The 18,783-nt window shown below is 39.7% G+C and overlaps 2 protein-coding genes and 1 long non-coding RNA gene across 7 annotated transcripts; 2 read left to right on the top strand and 1 right to left on the bottom strand.

Annotated features, from left to right (window-relative positions):
- The first annotated feature begins 209 nt into the window (after positions 1-209).
- Positions 210-12,035, top strand: LOC103701549 (probable pectin methyltransferase QUA2). Its single transcript, XM_008783665.4, has 9 exons — positions 210-571; positions 963-1,611; positions 1,694-1,823; positions 3,280-3,520; positions 7,392-7,614; positions 7,756-7,925; positions 8,064-8,367; positions 9,171-9,309; positions 11,450-12,035. The coding sequence occupies exons 2-9, from the start codon at positions 1,001-1,003 to the stop codon at positions 11,606-11,608; spliced, it is 1,977 nt and encodes a 658-aa protein (XP_008781887.2). The 5' UTR covers positions 210-571; positions 963-1,000; the 3' UTR covers positions 11,609-12,035.
- LOC120111565 lies at positions 5,451-6,482 on the top strand. The gene is made up of 2 exons (XR_005512777.1): positions 5,451-6,274; positions 6,371-6,482. It is a non-coding gene; the product is annotated as an uncharacterized LOC120111565 (long non-coding RNA).
- A 1,177-nt stretch (positions 12,036-13,212) lies between the features above and the next one.
- On the bottom strand, positions 13,213-18,289 carry LOC103701548. 5 transcript variants are annotated; one of them, XM_008783661.4, is made up of 6 exons: positions 17,926-18,289; positions 16,947-17,211; positions 16,744-16,857; positions 15,366-16,641; positions 15,117-15,263; positions 13,213-14,032 (listed from the first exon to the last, which is right to left on the bottom strand). In XM_008783661.4, exons 3-6 carry the CDS (start codon positions 16,798-16,800, stop codon positions 13,512-13,514), a joined length of 2,001 nt encoding a protein of 666 aa, XP_008781883.2. In that variant the 5' UTR covers positions 16,801-16,857; positions 16,947-17,211; positions 17,926-18,289; the 3' UTR covers positions 13,213-13,511. The 5 variants fall into 5 exon arrangements, with proteins under 5 accessions (XP_008781883.2, XP_026658216.2, XP_008781885.2 ...); XM_026802415.2 differs by having other exon boundaries at positions 16,744-16,854; XM_008783663.4 differs by having other exon boundaries at positions 18,078-18,289.
- Positions 18,290-18,783: the final 494 nt, after the last annotated feature.

The raw sequence follows: 18,783 nt of genomic DNA, 5'->3' as shown, positions 1-18,783 counted from the left end.
ATTCCATATTCACCCACAGGGCCACAACCCCCAACCTTCTCATGGAACCCTGAAATGATGCAAATTTGGGTGCCTTAAAATAATGCTTCTTTAATTGTGCAACATTGGTGATTTAGTGGCAGAATTATTTTACATTATCTACAGCCAGTGATTAATGAAACCCATTAATACATCCCCTTGGTATTCGTAATTTCCTGCGTCCATCTCCCCACGGTTTTGAGTCCAAAGATTGAGAAAGATCCGGTGAGGTGCGTCCATCCCAAAAAAGTCGAGTCATTTCCAGCCATCTCGTGAACTCGCCAGCGTTTTGTAGGAGAACAGTGTCCATTTTTTCTATCTGGATCTATCTAGTTGGGTAGCGGACGCCAGCCTCGCAAGCGAGAGAACGCAGTAGAAGAGCGGCCGTCAGAGAAGAACGCGGACTCTTCCTCTGTTGCCATCTCCTTTCAGTAGAGGAAGGGAACAAACCATGGAGATTTGAGGAAAAAGATGAGACCTTTGAACTGAAAGTTGAAACAGAAGGTATGATGCAATGCCGGTTGAGCTCCTGAGAGAAAGCTGGGATTTTCTGGTACGTTCTCGGTCGTCCTCAATACCCATATTTCTTTCTCTTTTCCTTTTTATTCTTAAAATTCCATCTTGGTGTGTTCTAAATTCTAATGATCTACTGTTTTGGCTTTGGTGTTGGGCTCCATAAAAATAATAAGAAATTCAGCATTCAATGCCATGTTCCGTACTTTAGTGAACTGGAACTGAAACACGCTGATCCCGCCTTTGGAAAAAGTTCCCTCCTTTTTTTTCTCCGTGTTTACTGTGGCATTGATATTTACGGGACCCTTCCATGGCTGTTTGCAGGCTTTTTTTTTTCTCTTTTCCTCACAATCCTCTTTTCCTTTCACACTTGTTTTAGTCTTGGGATCAAGAAAGGAGCCTACTTTAATTTGCTTATGTTGTTTGATCAGGCCTTCTGGTGAATTGGCACTGAGGCAGGCAGCGTGGGATGATGTCGAGGCCTCTTTCTCGGTGGTCCACCGGCGGCGGGCGGGTCAGCGGCATCTCCGACCGAGACCTATTCGATCAGAATTACTCAAAGGACTTTGCTGAGAATGGTTTCGGGCACGAGGCTGGAGCTTGTAGGTGCCGGCAGGGAACAGCCCTTCCCTTCCTCAAGCTAGGCCTGGCCCTTGTCATGGTGCTTGCCCTCCTGCGTTCCCTTTATTGGACCGTATCCATCTCCACCTCGTCCAAGGTTCGCATCTACCGGGGCTACCGCCGTCTCCAAGAGCAGCTTGTCTCGGACCTCTCGGAGATCGGCGAGCTGTCACTTGCTTCTGCCAAGATGAGGGAGCTTGAATTCTGCTCATCTGAGTATGAGGATTATGTCCCATGTTACTATAATGTCTCGGACAGTTCCGATGCAGGAGATCCAGATAGAAAAATTGAGTATGAGCGCCACTGCGTTCGGCAGCCTGCGGAGGATCATGGCTGTTTGGTTCTACCGCCGAGGAATTATAGAATTCCCATGAGGTGGCCGAGCGGAAGAGATTTCATTTGGAAGGAGAATGTGAAGATCACTGGGCATGAGTTCTCCTTTGGGAGCTTGACAAAGAGGTTTAGCGACTTTATTGTCTTGTGAATTGGCTTGTTTCTATGTTATGTTTGATAGGTCTGACTTTTGAGTTATTGGTTGCAGAATGATGGTGGAAGAAGAGCAGATCTCATTTCGCTCGGACTCCCTCATGGTTGATGGAGTGGAAGATTATTCACACCGGATAGCAGAGATGATTGGGCTCGAAAACGAATCTAATTTTAATGAAGCAGGGGTCGGTACAATTTTTCTAATCACAGGTCACTGTTTGGTTCTTCTAAATAATGAAGATGCTCATTTTGCATATGCTTATAAAGGGATAACAGAATGTAAAGGGAAAAAAGAATATATGAACTTATCAAAAGCTAATTTACTGAAACTATTTTGCATTTATCATAATACTACTTCTAAAACTGTGCCTGTTTAACTTAGTAAAGTGCTATACAAATGTTATATAACAATTATTCTTTGAGTGCAATTGTGTTAATTTGATGATAGTACATTTGTGGGGCAGAATATTATAATTATATGAGAATGAGAGGTTTAATGGATTATTCTTGGACTGAATTTCAGTTTGCTGCTTATGTTTTATGCTTTCAGATTGTTTTGAAACTCTTTTTTGTTTATGGATCACATGAGCTCTTTTTTAGACAGGAAAAATACACATTTTACATTTCTTGTTTGTTCTTTTCTTGATCTTGAAGGAGTCGGGTATTTGACCTTGCAATCCTATATGCGCAGCTCCTTGGGATCAAACTATCATGATAAGAATTGCTTAGTGCATGCTATCTGCTTGCAATACTTATTACAACTTCAATTGCCATGAGCTAATGAAAATATTTGTCATCATCAAGCAAATACTGGGTTTTTGCCATCTCGATTTTGATCAATGATTAATTATGACTGCCCATTTGTGAAGCAAATGAGGTCCATATAATCTCAACATTGGAATCTTTTAAATTTTTAAATCTTATATACTATTTATTTTTCATTTAACACAAAATTGTCACTTCAATCTGCTCTTAGACCATATCCTTTTTATGCTATTACTAGAAAATGTATCTACTGGAAGTGCAAATTGTCATGATTTCTCAGAACAGTAATTGCGTACTTTTCCTATTCTCTGGGATTTTTTTTCTCTGTGTCCATTTTTTCCATCCGTTTCTTTTTTCTAGAGCCTCCTACAAGAAAATACATTCACCATTTGATAACATATTGTTTTTATAATGTTTATAGTATCTTCAGTGAAATTTCCTTTAGAATGAAAATTCATCCGATCTATTTCAGCATTCGTTTCTGCATAAATATCTACTATGGTTTGCTGTGATAAAACCTCACATTATATTTCCAAAATCTTGAGTATGCTAAATCCGATTATAATTGGTTTTGAGATTGTCTGTTAATAATCAAACTGGTTCTAAGCCACAACAACGAACTTCTATGTAAATGGACTGAAAGCTAAATCCCAAGCCATGATCAGTTAACTCTTATGTCTGTTTTTTTTAACATGAAATGTTTCCTGATTTCTGGTACTTGCTGTAGCTGCTTGAATGCAGATGTAGTTTTGGAAACCAGGATGTTCATCCTAAATTGCATGAACCATTGATCTTTTGGAAAATTATCTAATTTTCTTTATTACATGATCTATATGTACAATATCAACTGGATTACTTTTAATTGTAATGATGCAGATTAGAACTGTCTTAGATATTGGGTGTGGCTTTGGTAGCTTTGGAGCACACATCTTCTCCAGACAGGTGCTGACTATGTGTATTGCCAACTACGAGCGCTCGGGTAGTCAAGTCCAAATTACTCTTGAAAGAGGCTTGCCTGCTATGCTTGGTTCATTTGCATCAAAACAGTTGCCATACCCATACCTCTCTTTTGATATTGTGCATTGTGCAGGATGTGACATTGACTGGGAGAAGAAAGGTTTGTATTAAATTATATAAGTGCTCTGAATTTACGATTGTTGGTTGGTTGTACATCATGTCCTATTTACTCTTTCCACAATGTATTTGGGCCACAACAATTTTAGTCAACCAATTTTCACCAATGTTTTTTATGAAGTCAACTAGATAATTATGAAATGTAAGTGATTGATAATGCCTGCGGGCAGAATAGCCGATTAGACTATTAAAGAGACCAATTCTAATGTCATATCTTGTTCACAAATATTCCTATTAGAGTGAGAATTAGTTTCCAGAGAATTGATGTTTAAGTTTGACAAGTATTGGAATCAAGGATAATATCACCATGATGATATGGGCAAATTTGCTAATATGATTAGTGGCTGCAAAGGACACTTGTTTTTTTTTAAGTTATCTCATTTGACTATAATTTTATTTAAATGCTGGATTTTGCATTCTTTATCGGTCAATATAGTCACCTTAATTGTAGTGGACAAGACCAGACTACTGGCAGGGGATGAGGAACCAAAAAATCAAAAGTGTGTCATGTTGAAGATTTTGACTCTAGAAATCTTGGTTCCCAAACTATGATTGTTCATTAGTTAGTCTTTCAAACAGTATTAAATATCAAGTGAATCAAGTTTGAGAACAAGCAAATCCAGTCAATACGATATTTGAAGCTTCTACCTCTTCAAATTTGCATTCTGCAATATCCAGCATATGATAGGTCAAACTCTATTGCGTAGATCTAAACCCTTTCCCTCCCATTTTCCTCCCACCCAGAGGATGTTGTCAGCTACAGTAGTTTCTAGTTGGTATGATTCTTATATAATGGTTTGGTCCTAATCTCTGTATCCAGCCCAAATCTAGACCTCCCCTTGGCCCCAAGATATGAAGCAAATCTTGATGTCTCCATTAGTAGTATGTCACATGCGCTTTATGCACCATGATTCATTGAGTTTGTAACGATAGCCTAGGAGAAAGTTGTTGACCTTTCTGACGTAAAATTTGTTGTTAGAGGGAAAAGAATTTATATATTTTCTCAGTCCCTTCTTCCAGTAAAGCATAAATGATATGATGAAGTAAGCAACTTTCTATTGTAGATTTCCAAATACTTGATTGGGATGCTTGACAACAGGAGTGAAATAGATAGTTCCCCTTCTTCTGAGTTTGATAATCTGGATGATCATTTGAAGCCTTGAGTCTGTTTTCATAATGCAAGTATAATTGTTGAATATCAACACTAGAAGGAAAGTCAGGAAGTATATAAAAAAAATATCTAGGTGTTCTTGCAATTGTGTTGTTACAGCTGCACATTTTCTTTCCTGTTATGACTTTTGTGGCCCCTCAGTATTTTCTTTCCTGGTTAGTGACTGTAGAATTGTGACATATGATAGGCTTCATTTAGTGTTTTACCTGCCCTAAATTGTCCATTAAAGGTTTTATTTTATGATGTTCCCATATTCAAAATGATATTCTTAGTGCACGTCTAACTTCTAATCCATCCATCATCCTTCTAACATCAATAATAAGAAATGTCTTAAGCTTCACACTTCATCATAATCTTTTCTTTACCTTTAAAATTGGTAACGACGTTGTAAAAGCAACATATTCCTCAAAGTCGGCATGCTGCTTCGACACTCTTCTAACAAAAAGGATGTAAAACCTAAGGACAAAGGGAAGAGACTACGCTATTTCAAGTGTAAATGCACTATAGAGTTTTGTGAATAATTATACTTTTTGACACCCTCAACTCTGCTAGTATTGGAAAATGAGTCACTTGCAAGCATCAGATTCCAGGGTGCTGTTTGGATGAAAAGTAGAATTAAGTGCTCAACTTCTAAGGCTGCAAATGGGTCGGGTCGACCCGGGACCCGACCCGACCCGACCCGCTTTAGACCCGACCCGACCCGAATTTTAGGACCCGCGGGGCCGGGTCGGGTCCTAAATTTAGACCCGATCTATTTTTCGGGTCGGGTCGGGTCCACCCAATCTTGATCCGGGATCCGACCCGACCCGTTATTATATAAAGCTAAATGCCTAAATCCTGCCTTCTCGCCTTCGGCCGCCCACGTGGTCCTACTCAGGCGCCGTACTGCATTCTCCAGTCCACTGTCCATTCTCCATCAGTCCGTCGTTGTCCGTCTCCATTCTCTCGATCTCTTCTCTAGAGACTTCTTCCCTGGACGCTGGTTCTCTTCCCCTGTTCCACTTACCATCCGATCTTTCATCCTTGAGGGTTTTGAGGTTCTTCGGTTCTTCCATCCACCGATCACTATAGGTACTCCATGAGTCTGTCCATCTCTATTCTCTTCTCTAGCAACTTCTTCTCTGGTTCTCCGCCACATTCCATCTAGTCTTTGAGAGTTTTGAGGTTCTTCAGTTCTTCCATCCACCGACCCCCGTTCCTTAGGGTTTCCAGGTTTTCTTCTATTGACTAAACTACTAGCCTACCCATTCACACCTTTGCCGCTTCCATCAACTGATCAACCAACTCCGAGCGGTGAGAGCCTGAAATCTTGCTGCATGAGAAAGATTGACCTCTAAGGCTCTAAATCCCTCTAGATCGACAGACTCCGAGCTTCTTTCCTCAACGATCTAGTCTTCCTCAAACCCTAACTCCCTCAAAAGTTAAAACCTCCATCAGCTTCTTCAAGATACCTCATCTCAAAGACTAAAACCCTTTCTATTCCGATTTCTCTCCTCTGTCTCTTGATTTTCCATCCTTTCAGCAAGAACTAGAGAATCTCCAAGGAAGAGAAGAAGAAGATGCACGGTAAGATCAACTTCTTTTTTATTTTTCATCTTTTTATATTTTTTCTCTCTCTTTTTTTTTTCTCAATATAGTTTTGATTTGCTCGATCTACTGCAGTGTGGTGTGGATCCCTCTGCGAAGAAAAACTGGTAAGAGTGGTGCTGCAGCAGCCACTGTGGCTCCTTCCATTTCCACTGCCCTGCAGCCCAAAAAACCAAAAGAAAAAGCTAAGGCACTATCTCTTTTTTTTTTTTAGTTCGTTTTCTCTTAAAAAAATAATCTTACTATTTATGAAAATGTTAATTAATTAATTTGAGTTTTTTACCCGATTTTGGATGGGAAAGGGGAGGGGGGCCGCCCATATCTTTAGCCGTCCCATCATCATTAAGGGCGACATGATATTCGCCACGTGTCATAGATGCCATTTATCCGGACCCGACCAGATCCGGACCCGACCCGACCCGAATGACCCATCGGGGTAGGTATGGACCCGACCCGACCCGATCCGTTTTTCAACCGGGTCGGGTCTGGGTCCAAAATTAGGACCCGAACATGCAATCGGGTCGGATCGGGGTCACCTAGGATCCGACCCAACCCGACCCATTTGCAGCCCTATCAACTTCTGAAGAGAGGTTGGTTTTCGAAAATAAAGTTACGCATACTGAAGCTGTTTTATAATCACTTTTATTTTGAAGAGCATCTATTCCAATTAGTTAGCTGTAAAAAAGAGCATCCATTCCAATTAGTAGCTGTAAAAGATAATTTTTGTTTTTTTTGTGATTATTGTTATAGTTTTGAATCATCTACATGTTTTGCTTCTCTACCAGTTGATGTCCTAACAACTGTGCTGATTGCCAAAATTAAATTATCATATCAAAGAGCCATAAACTATGTCTAACTAGACATATTTATATCTTCTCTCTTTTCTCCTTTTTCTTTTTTCACGCATTTTGTTTTGGGGGTTGGGGTTGGGGTAGGGGGCGGGGGGGCATGGGCTGGGGTTGAGTTGAGCTAGACTATTAAGACTTCCTATTATCGGCCGTACCCTTGAGACTTGAGTAAGAGGACTTACAAAGTTTTTTTTCGCTGTTTGGCCAGTCCATTTGGTTGCTGACTTGCTGTTATGATGCTGTTACAGATGGTATTTACTTGACTGAGGTTGACAGACTCTTAAAGCCTGGAGGTTACTTTGTCTGGACTTCACATACAAATACTCAAAGATCACTGCATGATAAAGATAATCAAAAGAAGTGGTCACTTATTCGTGATTCTGCTGAGAAAGTCTGCTGGGATATGCTGTCGCAACAAGATGAGACAATTGTATGGAAAAAGACTAGCAAGAAGAAATGTTATAGATCTCGGTATGCAATCGCCATCTTTATGAATTAGGTTTTTCTCTCTGCTGTCAGATCATAGCTTAGGCAATAAAAGCAGTCATCTGTCTCCATACATGTGCTTTGAGTGTTTCCTAATTTATCTTGATTTGATGAAAATATCTGTAGGAAATCTGGACCTGCTGTTTGTGACAGAACTCACGATCTTGAGTCTCCATATTACCGGCCACTCAATCCTTGCATAGCAGGAACCAGTAGTCAGAGATGGATTCCTATTGAATACCGGACACCATGGCCTTCTCGAGCTTTTTTAAACTCCACTGAACTTGATATCTATGGTATACATATGCATCAAAACAATATGCATGTCTGTGCAATTACATGTTATTTTACTGTCATGCCTGCATTGTGAATAGTTATCATTATAAATTCAATTTTGTTCGGACTGTTATTCACTTATGCTTTTTCTTTATCAGGCCTACAGCCAGAGGACTTCGCAGAGGATGCATTGAACTGGAAGTCTGTGGTTCATGATTATTGGTCTCTTCTTTCACCTTTGATATTCTCAGATCATCCAAAGCGACCTGGTGATGAAGAACCTTCCCCACCTTTCAACATGCTCAGAAATGTACTGGACATGAATGCTCAGTTTGGTGGCTTTAATGCTGCTTTATTGGATGTTGGGAAGGCTGCATGGGTTATGAATGTAGTTCCCACAAGTGGTCCTAACTACCTTCCTCTTATCTTTGATAGGGGATTTATTGGTGTTCAGCATGATTGGTATGTATGATTGCTTTTATTGGCAGATTGCAGTATATTTTTCTTTATATTCTGGATAACTATCATCAAGCAATGGTATGCATATGTGTTTTACTTCTTCTACCTCCACCTAAATACAGAGTAAAAATCCTTACTTTTCCCCTTAGGTTTCCTTTGGGGGTTTCTAATGTTATAACCACGATTCTACCCTTTTACATGACTTAGAAATTTTAATTCTGATTGTTGAGATTTTAGGAGATGTTTGGTTCCTAAAAGGAGCAGAGTTAAAGGGAAAAATAATAAATTTAGCTTACCTTTCTAATAAATCATGATATGGATGGAGAATCACGAACATGGAATATTATACTCAAAATAATAAATTTTCAATTACCTTATTTTAAATTATTTTGGATTTTTACTGCAGAATCAAACACCCAAATGTATAAGATGTAAAATCACGGAATATCATGATTTTATTAGAAACCCAAATGCATGTTCAGTAATCCACTCTGCTGATCAAAAATTTAGCTTCTGGGCCTTCTCCTGATTTCTTGTGCAATTAAGCCACTAGGTCCACTTTTTTCTTTTTTGAACATTTTAACTTTTATACATTGATCTCCCCTTCTTTCTTTATGAGTCATCCAGCTTCTTGGCTTTTAAACCTCAAATATTCATGATGATGGTTCCTGTGGCTGTACTTTGTTTTCGACACCAAGATATGTTTACTAGAATGTGGACATTATGTATTACATTTATATTATGAAATTAATATTTCCTTTAGGGAAAATACATGAAGTTTTCTTATGAATACTTATCTTTGATAGGTGTGAAGCATTTCCAACATATCCAAGAACATACGACTTGGTGCATGCTGAAGGATTGCTGACACTTGAGACCTATCAACGGCACAGGTGTTCCATGCTTGATATATTCTTGGAGATAGATCGTATTCTCAGACCTGAGGTATGATATTCATCAGCAAAGCTTCATATGGACCGCTTATATATATTTGTGTTTTCATGTGCAACCAATATTCTCATACAGCCAGAAATGAAGGATAAGGGAACAATATTTTGCATGTCATGTCTAAACATTCACTGAACTGCACAATTTTGTTGTGTTCATAACAAATGAGGAAGGATTGTTTGTGAACAAAACACGAACACTAAAAACCATTATTAATCTCCAAATATTATTCACTCTGCTTTCTTGTTGTAACTGTCATTCAGAGTAAATGGGAACATAAAGGTGAAAATTCAATATTGAAAGCCCATTAGTGGATTTGAACCTGCCTCGTTATGTATGAGTCTTGCAATGTGCCAGAATTTGATGCAAGTAGGATCCTGGGATCATATTTTGGATAGCAAGTTTGGATTCTTAACTTGCAGGGAATTGGTCTGAATTTGTTCCCTTAATGCCACCCATATCCATGGGATCGCTGCTAATTGTTGCCCTTTGTGCCTTTTGGAGAAATTTTGGTTCAAAGGCCAAAAATATTTCCCATATCTGCGAAATGTCTTCACATCACTTGATACTATGTAGTGCAGTGTGTACTGACCATCTCGATCTCTACTAAGGTTTTTCTTATGTCATGTTGTGGCATTGACTACTCGAGAAGTTTACGTTTTAAGTATAAAGTACAATGGAGAGTCATAATTATATGGAAAAGCGTCGAGTTAATGTTGAACTGCAATGTATGGAAGAGTGAAGGTGTTTAGAATAGATTTAACAAGATATCATGCAAATGTTAGTGTTGAATTAGCATAATTGCAACAACATCTGAAGAAACATGCTTCAAATCATGATACACCATCTTGGTACCGGGCCCATACTGGTGCCACCCTGTCATTGTGTTGGTACGTCCGGTACGGAACCGATTCAGTATACCGAGTGTCAGTATGCCCCCTACCGTATACCAGTATCGAACTAGTACAATATGGTACGTTCCGTACCGTCCGGTTCGGTACGGTATGGCGTACCATACTTCAGATATTATTAGGTTATTTGTGTCAAGGAGCTACTAATAGCATGAGTTTGAAATGATTTCCCATGGAAAATAGTGGAACAAAGATCTGAAATACGATCTTTCAATTCGGTCCATTAAAAGCAGTGTTAATTCTAGATTGGGAGAGAATACAACATTTTTAAGGATTTCCTGGTCATTGCAGAAATTGGATTGTTATTTGAGCATTGAGGAATTTTGCTTGTATTAGGTGGATATGGCTGGATAATTTCAGGCAGTATTTTATAGATATTTTGCCTAGATCTGCAGAGATTATAATTCATTTTAAGGACTTAACAGCCATCTAGGAATTGACTATTGTTATTATAGTTTGTAATAGTTTTGCTTTAATTTGGTCTGCGAATATAGTTTTATGAGTTTTCCATGGGAGGACCCACAACTTCATGTGTTTTATTATTCAACAGTCTATGAAGTGCTGAGAGCTTGCTTGGAATCCTTATAAGGCAGGAATTACTTTGGTGAATATATTCTTGTTTTTTGTCATAACATCCAGCAATTGAAGTATCTCTTGGCCTTTCTACTTGAACAAGTAAATTATCTTTATATAATGATTTTTCTTTTTGAGAGATTTATGTGATGATTTTTCAAAGCTATATTAGCTATCTATAAGCTCTATAATGTCATCGCAAAATTTCCTTCATTCTTCTTCATCGGACATGCTTTTATGATTCCTTGCACCTTTTCTTGGTCTACAGCGCAATATAATACTCAATGGGCATCAAGAATATTGTACATGGACAGAGTTGCCTGGCTGAAGTGGAATTTGTATCTTATAGCATTATTTTACAAGATACTTAGCTCAGGCCATTGCTCTGAATACTTTTTTTTTCTTTTTTTTTCTTTTTGGTAGTGTGGAAAAAGAAAAAAATAGCAGTTGGATCTATGTCTATTCTAGAATCGAAGTTCATTGAATTTTAGAGTACCTATGTGATGTGAAAAACTTAAGTCCTTAACCCATAATCTCCATTATACCTTCTTATGCTAACATGAAGCATTATAGGATAACACAAAACCAGTAAGATGTATTATTTCTCTTGTGCTACTTGATTTGAAAGCTAATACTTGCTTGCATGTATGTAGGGTTGGGTGATAATTCGTGATACAGATCCTCTCATTGAAGCAGTCCGATCTGTTATCACACAACTAAGATGGGATGCACGCATGATGGAGCTTGACAATGACAGCAATGAGAAACTCCTAGTTTGTCAGAAGCCCTTCTTCAAGAAACAACAGAAATAGATAAGATTTACTATATCTTGTTTTTCACAAGCTATATAGTTTTCAATTATTTTGTGGATGGTAATTGTCATAGAGCCCCATCATAAAGTGGGTAGCAATAAAAGTTAGAACAAAGGAAGAGGTGAGAAGAATTTGTGGCGGATTTGAACTCGTACTGCTGTGGAACCGCAAGGCCTCCATAGATCTTGTAATTAAGCAAATGCAGGTTGGAGAGTATAGGGTAGGCTCAGTTTTCATTAAAAGGTTGCTGTAAGGATAGAATAATGAATGCTTGCAAATGACTAATAGATTGTTAAAAGGATCACAAAATAAATGAATGATGCTGTAATATAAGTACTTGATATGACCAAAGCATTATGTAAGTGTATTCTTTATTTGTTATTACCAAAACATTATGCAATCGTATTCTTTGTTCTTTGCTTCATTACATTGGATTCTTCCGTTGCAGTGTTTCTTTCTATGAATCCATACCGTTATGCTGCTCATCTAAGTTGGCAACTTGAGAGCTGAATCTTTATATAAGACAGTGTACCTAATTGTCATTACCTTTTCAATCTATCAACAGACCACCAATTGGCTGCACTCGTGATATCTTAGGTACATGAAGTGATTTGGCAGTGAGGTGCCAGGATGTTAGAAGGTAGCACTTTATTTTGTTAGAAGATATTTAAGCCTGCTAACCTGATAGGCAAGGTTAACATTAATTTACCTGATTACTAGAAGTAAATCTGTCATTGGGAATCTCATTTCCTCCATCGGTGCATAATTAATTTAACTAATATATGATATAACATATACATACACACACCACAGAGTAGCATTCTGCAGCACTTATTTGCTCTAAAACATGTGTCTACCCTGCACAATCCAATTAAACTAATTATGTGTAGAAACCTCAAGTAATAAGGTTTCTTTTTATAAATCGATGCTATAAATTCACTGGATACTAATTTCGAGAAACTATGGGAGTAGTAAGTTGGAAAGATAAACATATACCATGATACAGTGAGGCTGTAGGTGTACTTTAACATTAGCATGTCTTACAGAGACATGAACTGCTTAAATATTGTGTTTTGATGTACAAATATTAGATGTATGTTCGTAATTATATTAGATTAGATATAAATCTAATATATTTCTATTTAGATGTATGCATCTACGTATATATAGATGTAAACCTTAGCCTTTTTTCACACCTGAACCTATGCCACCATTGCACTTATCAGTGCAAGTTCTGTACTGTATAATATCATTATAATCATCATAATGCCTATACAATAGTCTTTATATTATTTGTTAAAGCGTAAGATCATGAGCAGAACTATCACAGTAGCCATCGTTTGTTTGATATGATGGATATTATATCCTTGTTAAGCTGCATGTCTGTTTGTTGTGGTATGGCATACTATCAAAATATTAACAACTTAAGATGAATATTCAAATGAGTTGTGCTAACTATTACATAGGTTAATTTATAAAAAGTATTACATTTTTTGGTATTACCATAAATAAATTTGTATAAAATATGAATGCTATAGAATTCATATCATACTTTTATTCTATGAAATTTGTTGATGACATGTATAATTTACGTGCCACTTAACTAGCAGTGAACTTGCTCAATTCCTCTTCATGAGGTGTATGCCATTATCTGTTCTCTACATATCTCCAGGCACTAAAATTAAGGGAAAGTTAAGAAATAAAAAATAGAAAATAATTAAGAAAAGATCTCCTGTTTAACACCACCAATCTGTGCTAATATTGCTAGCATTCAATCATGTCCCTTCAGAACTTACAGAACCTAAAAGCTGTAACCAAAGACCCTCATAATAGTCCCAAGTTCACCACAAGGCATTATTCATGTCCGGATAATGGATCATATTTAGTAAAAGCTATTCCATTCTTACTTCCTTGAAGAGATTGGGTGTTGGTGTCTGGTTTTTGATCTGTGCTTGCTGCTCTTCTGCCCACCACTGCTACCCATTCCCCTGAGGCTACTTCCTTCCCCAATCCTGCCCCGGATTGAAGAGCTTGATCCCTGGCTCACTCGCCTCGCCAGCCTCCTCCGAGAGCTCCAGCCGTCATTCCCAAGTGCAGCCTTAGCAACACTGTCGGTAGCCACCTCCCTTGCCCTCTGTGGCTTGATAGGCTGCTTGTTGAGATAGGCTAGCTGTGGGAGGAGGCCTGAGACTGCCCTGCGAAGCTGATCATCCCCAATGTTTCTCTGGATCGGATTGCCCAATAAATTGAGGGCCAAGAGAGAATTGTAGTTGGCAACGAGCTGGCCCAGGGCTTTTGTAGTGGTTATCTTGTTGAAGCTCAGGTCTAGGACAGTGAGCTTCAGGAGCCGGTGGAGCCCCTCCACATCACTGATCTTGTTTCCAGCAAGATAAAGCTCTTTGATGAGAGTGCAGTTTGACAGTCCTGGAATAAAGCACATCATGCAATTATTTCCCTTTTCAGTTTCTATGTAAATTTTCAGTTTCGATCATCGTGCTTACAAGTGTCTGTTACTTTGGAGTTTTGATCTTTTTTATTGAATCTTAGGAGCAGAGGTTCAGGTTGCACAAAAAAAACTACACCATTTGCTGAAAATATGATGGCAAATCCCTAAATAAATATAAAGTGAACTGTCACTGGATTATAATGAACATATATAGCTGCACCTGTATCGACTTGGATAAGTAGATTTCACTAATTATAACTCCTTACTCTCACCAAAAAATAAAAGAAAAAAAGAAAATACGATTCCTTATTGCCTTCATTTACAGAGAGATATATGCTACGAACAACTCAGTAGTCCTCGAGTGCTTTATCTCATAAAGAAACAGAAATTATTTGTGGTCCGAGTCAAATAAGATCTATTACTGCAAACTGCAAATCTTTTTTTTCTTTCATGAGATCGAATCAAAAGCAAATTGTAAGATCATTATGTAAGTGGTCACAACTTGCATGCTAGGAGATCATTTGTGGGACCAGCAAATCAATTAGAAGACAAGATATTATCAGTCCAGAGTACAAGGGCACAGCTGCTAAGGTTGAAGCATTTGTCCCTTACAACTCACTTTCTGACTAAGGTGTCCAAAGAGGATTCTACATGGTCCCCAGCAGGGAATCGAGAATCACCAGCTAGTGAGAGGATGCCAACTTATGAAACTAGACAACTCAGATATAAAACCTAGCAAAGAACTACAACCAAAGGATTGTGTCAGAAGCATGTGATCTACCATGGACCGCAAAGTCCAATAATCTACCGCCAACCATAAAAATACAAGACAGATCAAGTCCCCTCACACCTTCTCGGTGAGAACATTTTTCAGCTCTTGATCATTTAAGATGCTTATTTTGGTGGGATAATGAGAAAAGAAAGAGGCTCTTAGTGAAAACAAATAAGAAATTGAACCAATGCTACCCTCATATTCTAAAAGAACATACTTGGAACTATAAGCATTTAAGAAGCATGGCGTGTATGGAGAGAATGAAAACTGAAGCATAAAGAAATGCTCACCATGACCAATTCGTGATATTCGGTTATAGCTGAGATTAAGAACTCGCAGCCTTGTCAGTTCTCTGAGTCCCTCAATGGTGGCAATCTTGTTCCTGGACAGGTCAAGTGTGTGAAGGCTCTTGGGTAGTGATCCCGGGGAAATATGAACTGCAGCAATAGCAAAAAGTTTACATAATTATCTCAAGAATCTAGAGATACACAACACACACGAAGTCCATTTCAGTTAGGAAAATGGTTATCCATCTATACCTATGAAGTTGCCGGATAAATTGACAGAACGGAGGCTGGTGAACGCCGAGATGGCAGGAATGACCTTCAAGCCCATGCCAGAGATATGAGCCACGGAGGAGAGTGAATTCAGAGATTGGATGACATTGTTGGCCTGCACAACCTCCTCCAAGCGCCAGGTTGGGTGAGAGTGGTTCTTCCCAGAAGATTCCCCAATATCAAAAGAATTTGGGAAAGCGATAGCTGAAGTTGCTTTCCCTTCATCATCGCCGTTGTCATTGAGCGGGCAGAACAGGTTGTCCTCGAGGCTGTTCACCCAAGCATTGACTCTGTCTATAGAGGAGGATTCTGCAGAGAACGCAACCCACTGGTTCTGGGGCCATAAATCAGTTCTAGTTCTACTCATTGGCTCCTCCATTGGTTTCTTTTTCCTCATGTCACCGCTTGGCTCAAGTGTGTCTGAAGTATACCCACCTTTTTGTTTGGAGGGATCACTTAAGGAGACTAGCCTCTGCATCTTAGAGGTCCAAGGCTTATGGAGATTCCTATGACTCCAGAGGAAAAGCTTCCACCAGAGCTTCCTGCTTCTCGAAGGAAGTACTTGGCTCGAAGACCTCTTCTTTAGCATCACCCTGTCAGCACTGCAGTTGGTCATCACAGATAATGGGCTGCCATGAAGGGCATTGAAAGCATCCGCTCCAACATTTCCTGATAAGTTTTGGAGATCACTATAGGAGTGGGACTTTGTCGGGGATTCGAGCAATGCACTAGATCTCTTTGTCTCAATGTTGGAACAAGAGCGCTTCAGCTTGGGAGAACCCCAGAAGGCTGTAGTCATCCCCATCCCCGGATCACTCACATGCCCACTCTGAATCATCATCTCCGGCGTGATGCCTTCTTCCCTCTCGGACTTGCTCTCCAGCCCGTAACTATTCAACTCCAAGTTCGAACCAATCAAACCATAAAAATTGGATTCTCCTTTGTCTGCTGCTTGGGCTTGGAGATCAAAGTCAGAATAATCCCTTTTCATCGATAAGATCTCCTCGTGTTCATCACCCCCCTCATAAGCAGCCTCAGCTACTCTCTCAGCTCCAACCAAGTTCTCATCTCTATCCGCTTCCTCCACCATTTTCACATTGCAAATGGAGCTCTTCGGTGGAGTACCTGAAGGCACCAGCACCTCGAAAGATGCCTCCTTTGTGCCCGTCCCAATCAACGGGTTTGCAAATTCTTCCGGCTTCACTCGCAGATCTGCACTGGCATTAGCCTTCTTCAAGTCCATACCTTTGGGTAATTCCTGCAAACAATTGAAACTCAACTTAGACCCCAATCCAAAAGAAATCCAAGTATCAAAATTCATCAAATAAAACTATACAAGAGAAACCGTATCGCTGCTTACTCTGGATTTCTTCTTCTTCCCAACCAGGAGTGTAGAAAAGCAATTGAACATCGCCATTTGGGATACTGATGTAATCCAAATCTCACAGACAGCACAAGATCAGGCACTCAGCTTCTACAAAAGGTCTTAATTTTAAGTCCTGCCAAGTACTACATAACTAACAAGCACGGTAAAGAGGAAAGGAGGCAGATGCAAAGGCCTACCACATAAAGATGACTTCTAATCTATGGCGAAGGATTCAAGGGTTAGCCATTATCGACGGGCAATCCTTTTACAATGCGGCAGAGAAGCCAAACAAGCAGAAGAGTGGAGATTGGAATGGAATACAGAGGGAAGTGTGCATCCTCCTGAGCCCACACCTTTGTCAAGGTGCGAGGAGATAGTACCCCAGGGACGGCCAGAGTGATTGGCGAAGAACCGTAGTACCAGCAGTGATCCTTTTTGAATCCGTCTTTGAAATTAGTCCTACTGCAAAGATATGAAAAGAAAAAAAAAGGGTTAGATCTTTTAGAACCCAAAAGGCCAAAATTCACCAAAAAGAAACATGACGAGCAAAGCTTTTCTGCCTTCTCTTTTGTTTGTCTTCCAACTTTAGGAGAGAAGAGCAGCTCAAACTCAAATATTGTAAGTATTTGCCAAAAACGAAATAGAAAGAAGAACAAGAACAACAATCATTTCTAGTTTGGAGCCAAAAAGATAAGAGGGCGAAGAAAGAGGGACTTACATGGCTTCTAATAACACCCTATCCTAACCCACAAAAAGAGACACAAGAAGATATCAACTCCTCCCTTAATCTTACATATTAGAAATACAAAGAGAAAAAGATGCGATTTTGTTGTGCAAAGCTTTCAAGAGGACCAACTTTTCCTCCCCAATTTCAACATAAAACCACTTCCTCTGGTTTTGTGAAAAAAGAATACAAGAAAAGACATGAACCACAAGGAACTGTCCGGAGATTGAGAAATCCCCCCAAATTGTCCTCCTTTTCGAGTCCCAAGATAAGAAGAAAGCAGAACAAAAACATTCCATTCTTATTTCCGGTCGATAAACAAAGAAAAACCATAAAAGAAAGAAAGTAGAAGAGAGAAAGAAGAAGGAATCCCCTTCTCTTTTTATTTCTGCTTAGAAATACAATAAAAACCACTAAAGAAGATAAAAAGATGTGATCTTTCGAGCACCAACCTCTCAAAGTTCCAACCTTTGGCCTTTCTTTCCTAATCCCCCACCAACTCAAACACACAAAGGAGAACTCTTCTTCTCCTCCTAAAAAACAGCGATGTAAACAAAACCAATGCTAAAAACAAATCTTTCGCATGACTTCCCGGAACAAGTACCTGCCCACGCCTCCCCGAGCTTCCCAGAGAGAAGAAGCTAGTGGTGGATGAGGAGGAGTGGCCTTTGGCTCGGGGCGGGGGGTAGAGGAGGAGAAATGGAAGTGAGGTTGAGGCGAAGGGAACGCGTTGGAAGAGGCTAGAAGTAGGCAGCCAAGCGTGCCGATGGACACACGCGGATGCTCTCGTCTGCAAACTGAGCCGCTCATGGGAGAACATTTCGAGAAATTACTGGCGTCCAACCGATAATTTCTCGGCTTACGCTGGGTCTACTCGAATTCCTGCTCTTTCGGTAATAATGCAAGCCCCGGCGTGAAGTGTGAGGCTGGGAAGGAACGGGGCCCACCTATTTGGATGGCCGAGTTGGCATCCGATTCCTGCCCACGGTGGGGGAATTGACACGCCACTGCTATTAATCTAAATCCAATTGGGAAAACAGCATGCATCTGCGTCACATCACGGGTGTCACTTCCATTTTGATCCTCTCTCCACGGTGTGCGGTCAATTACGCCAATTGCGTCTCCATACTCTCTCCACATGGTGAGCGGTCAATAATTTCTCCCGCAATCTGCACCCAGAATAAACTAGCGTCCCCTCAATTCACCCATTCGGAACGGGTCCCACCTTTTTGGACGGCTTGGATGGAGCTTCTGGTTTGGAAGGCGGTCCCACGATGGCAACCTTAGGAACGTATACTCTTAGGATTTGT

This window comes from Phoenix dactylifera, chromosome 8 (genome assembly GCF_009389715.1).
Source record: "Phoenix dactylifera cultivar Barhee BC4 chromosome 8, palm_55x_up_171113_PBpolish2nd_filt_p, whole genome shotgun sequence".
Taxonomy (NCBI): Eukaryota; Viridiplantae; Streptophyta; class Magnoliopsida; order Arecales; family Arecaceae; genus Phoenix; species Phoenix dactylifera.
The sequence above is the reverse complement of the archived record's forward strand: the minus strand, read 5'-3'. Positions and strand labels throughout refer to the sequence as shown.

Excerpts from the sequence above, each read along its gene's own strand:
- LOC103701549 (XM_008783665.4), top strand. The coding sequence starts at position 1,001 with ATGATGTCGAGGCCTCTTTCTCGGTGGTCCACCGGCGGCGGGCGGGTC. Across the intron at positions 1,824-3,279 it reads CTAATTTTAATGAAGCAGGG|ATTAGAACTGTCTTAGATAT; the intron begins GTCGGTACAATT and ends GTAATGATGCAG. Across the intron at positions 8,368-9,170 it reads ATTGGTGTTCAGCATGATTG|GTGTGAAGCATTTCCAACAT; the intron begins GTATGTATGATT and ends TATCTTTGATAG.
- LOC103701548 (XM_008783661.4), bottom strand. The coding sequence starts at position 16,800 with ATGGCGATGTTCAATTGCTTTTCTACACTCCTGGTTGGGAAGAAGAAG. Across the intron at positions 15,264-15,365 it reads TTTATCCGGCAACTTCATAG|TTCATATTTCCCCGGGATCA; the intron begins GTATAGATGGAT and ends CTATTGCTGCAG. Across the intron at positions 14,033-15,116 it reads AATATCACGAATTGGTCATG|GACTGTCAAACTGCACTCTC; the intron begins GTGAGCATTTCT and ends GCTTTATTCCAG.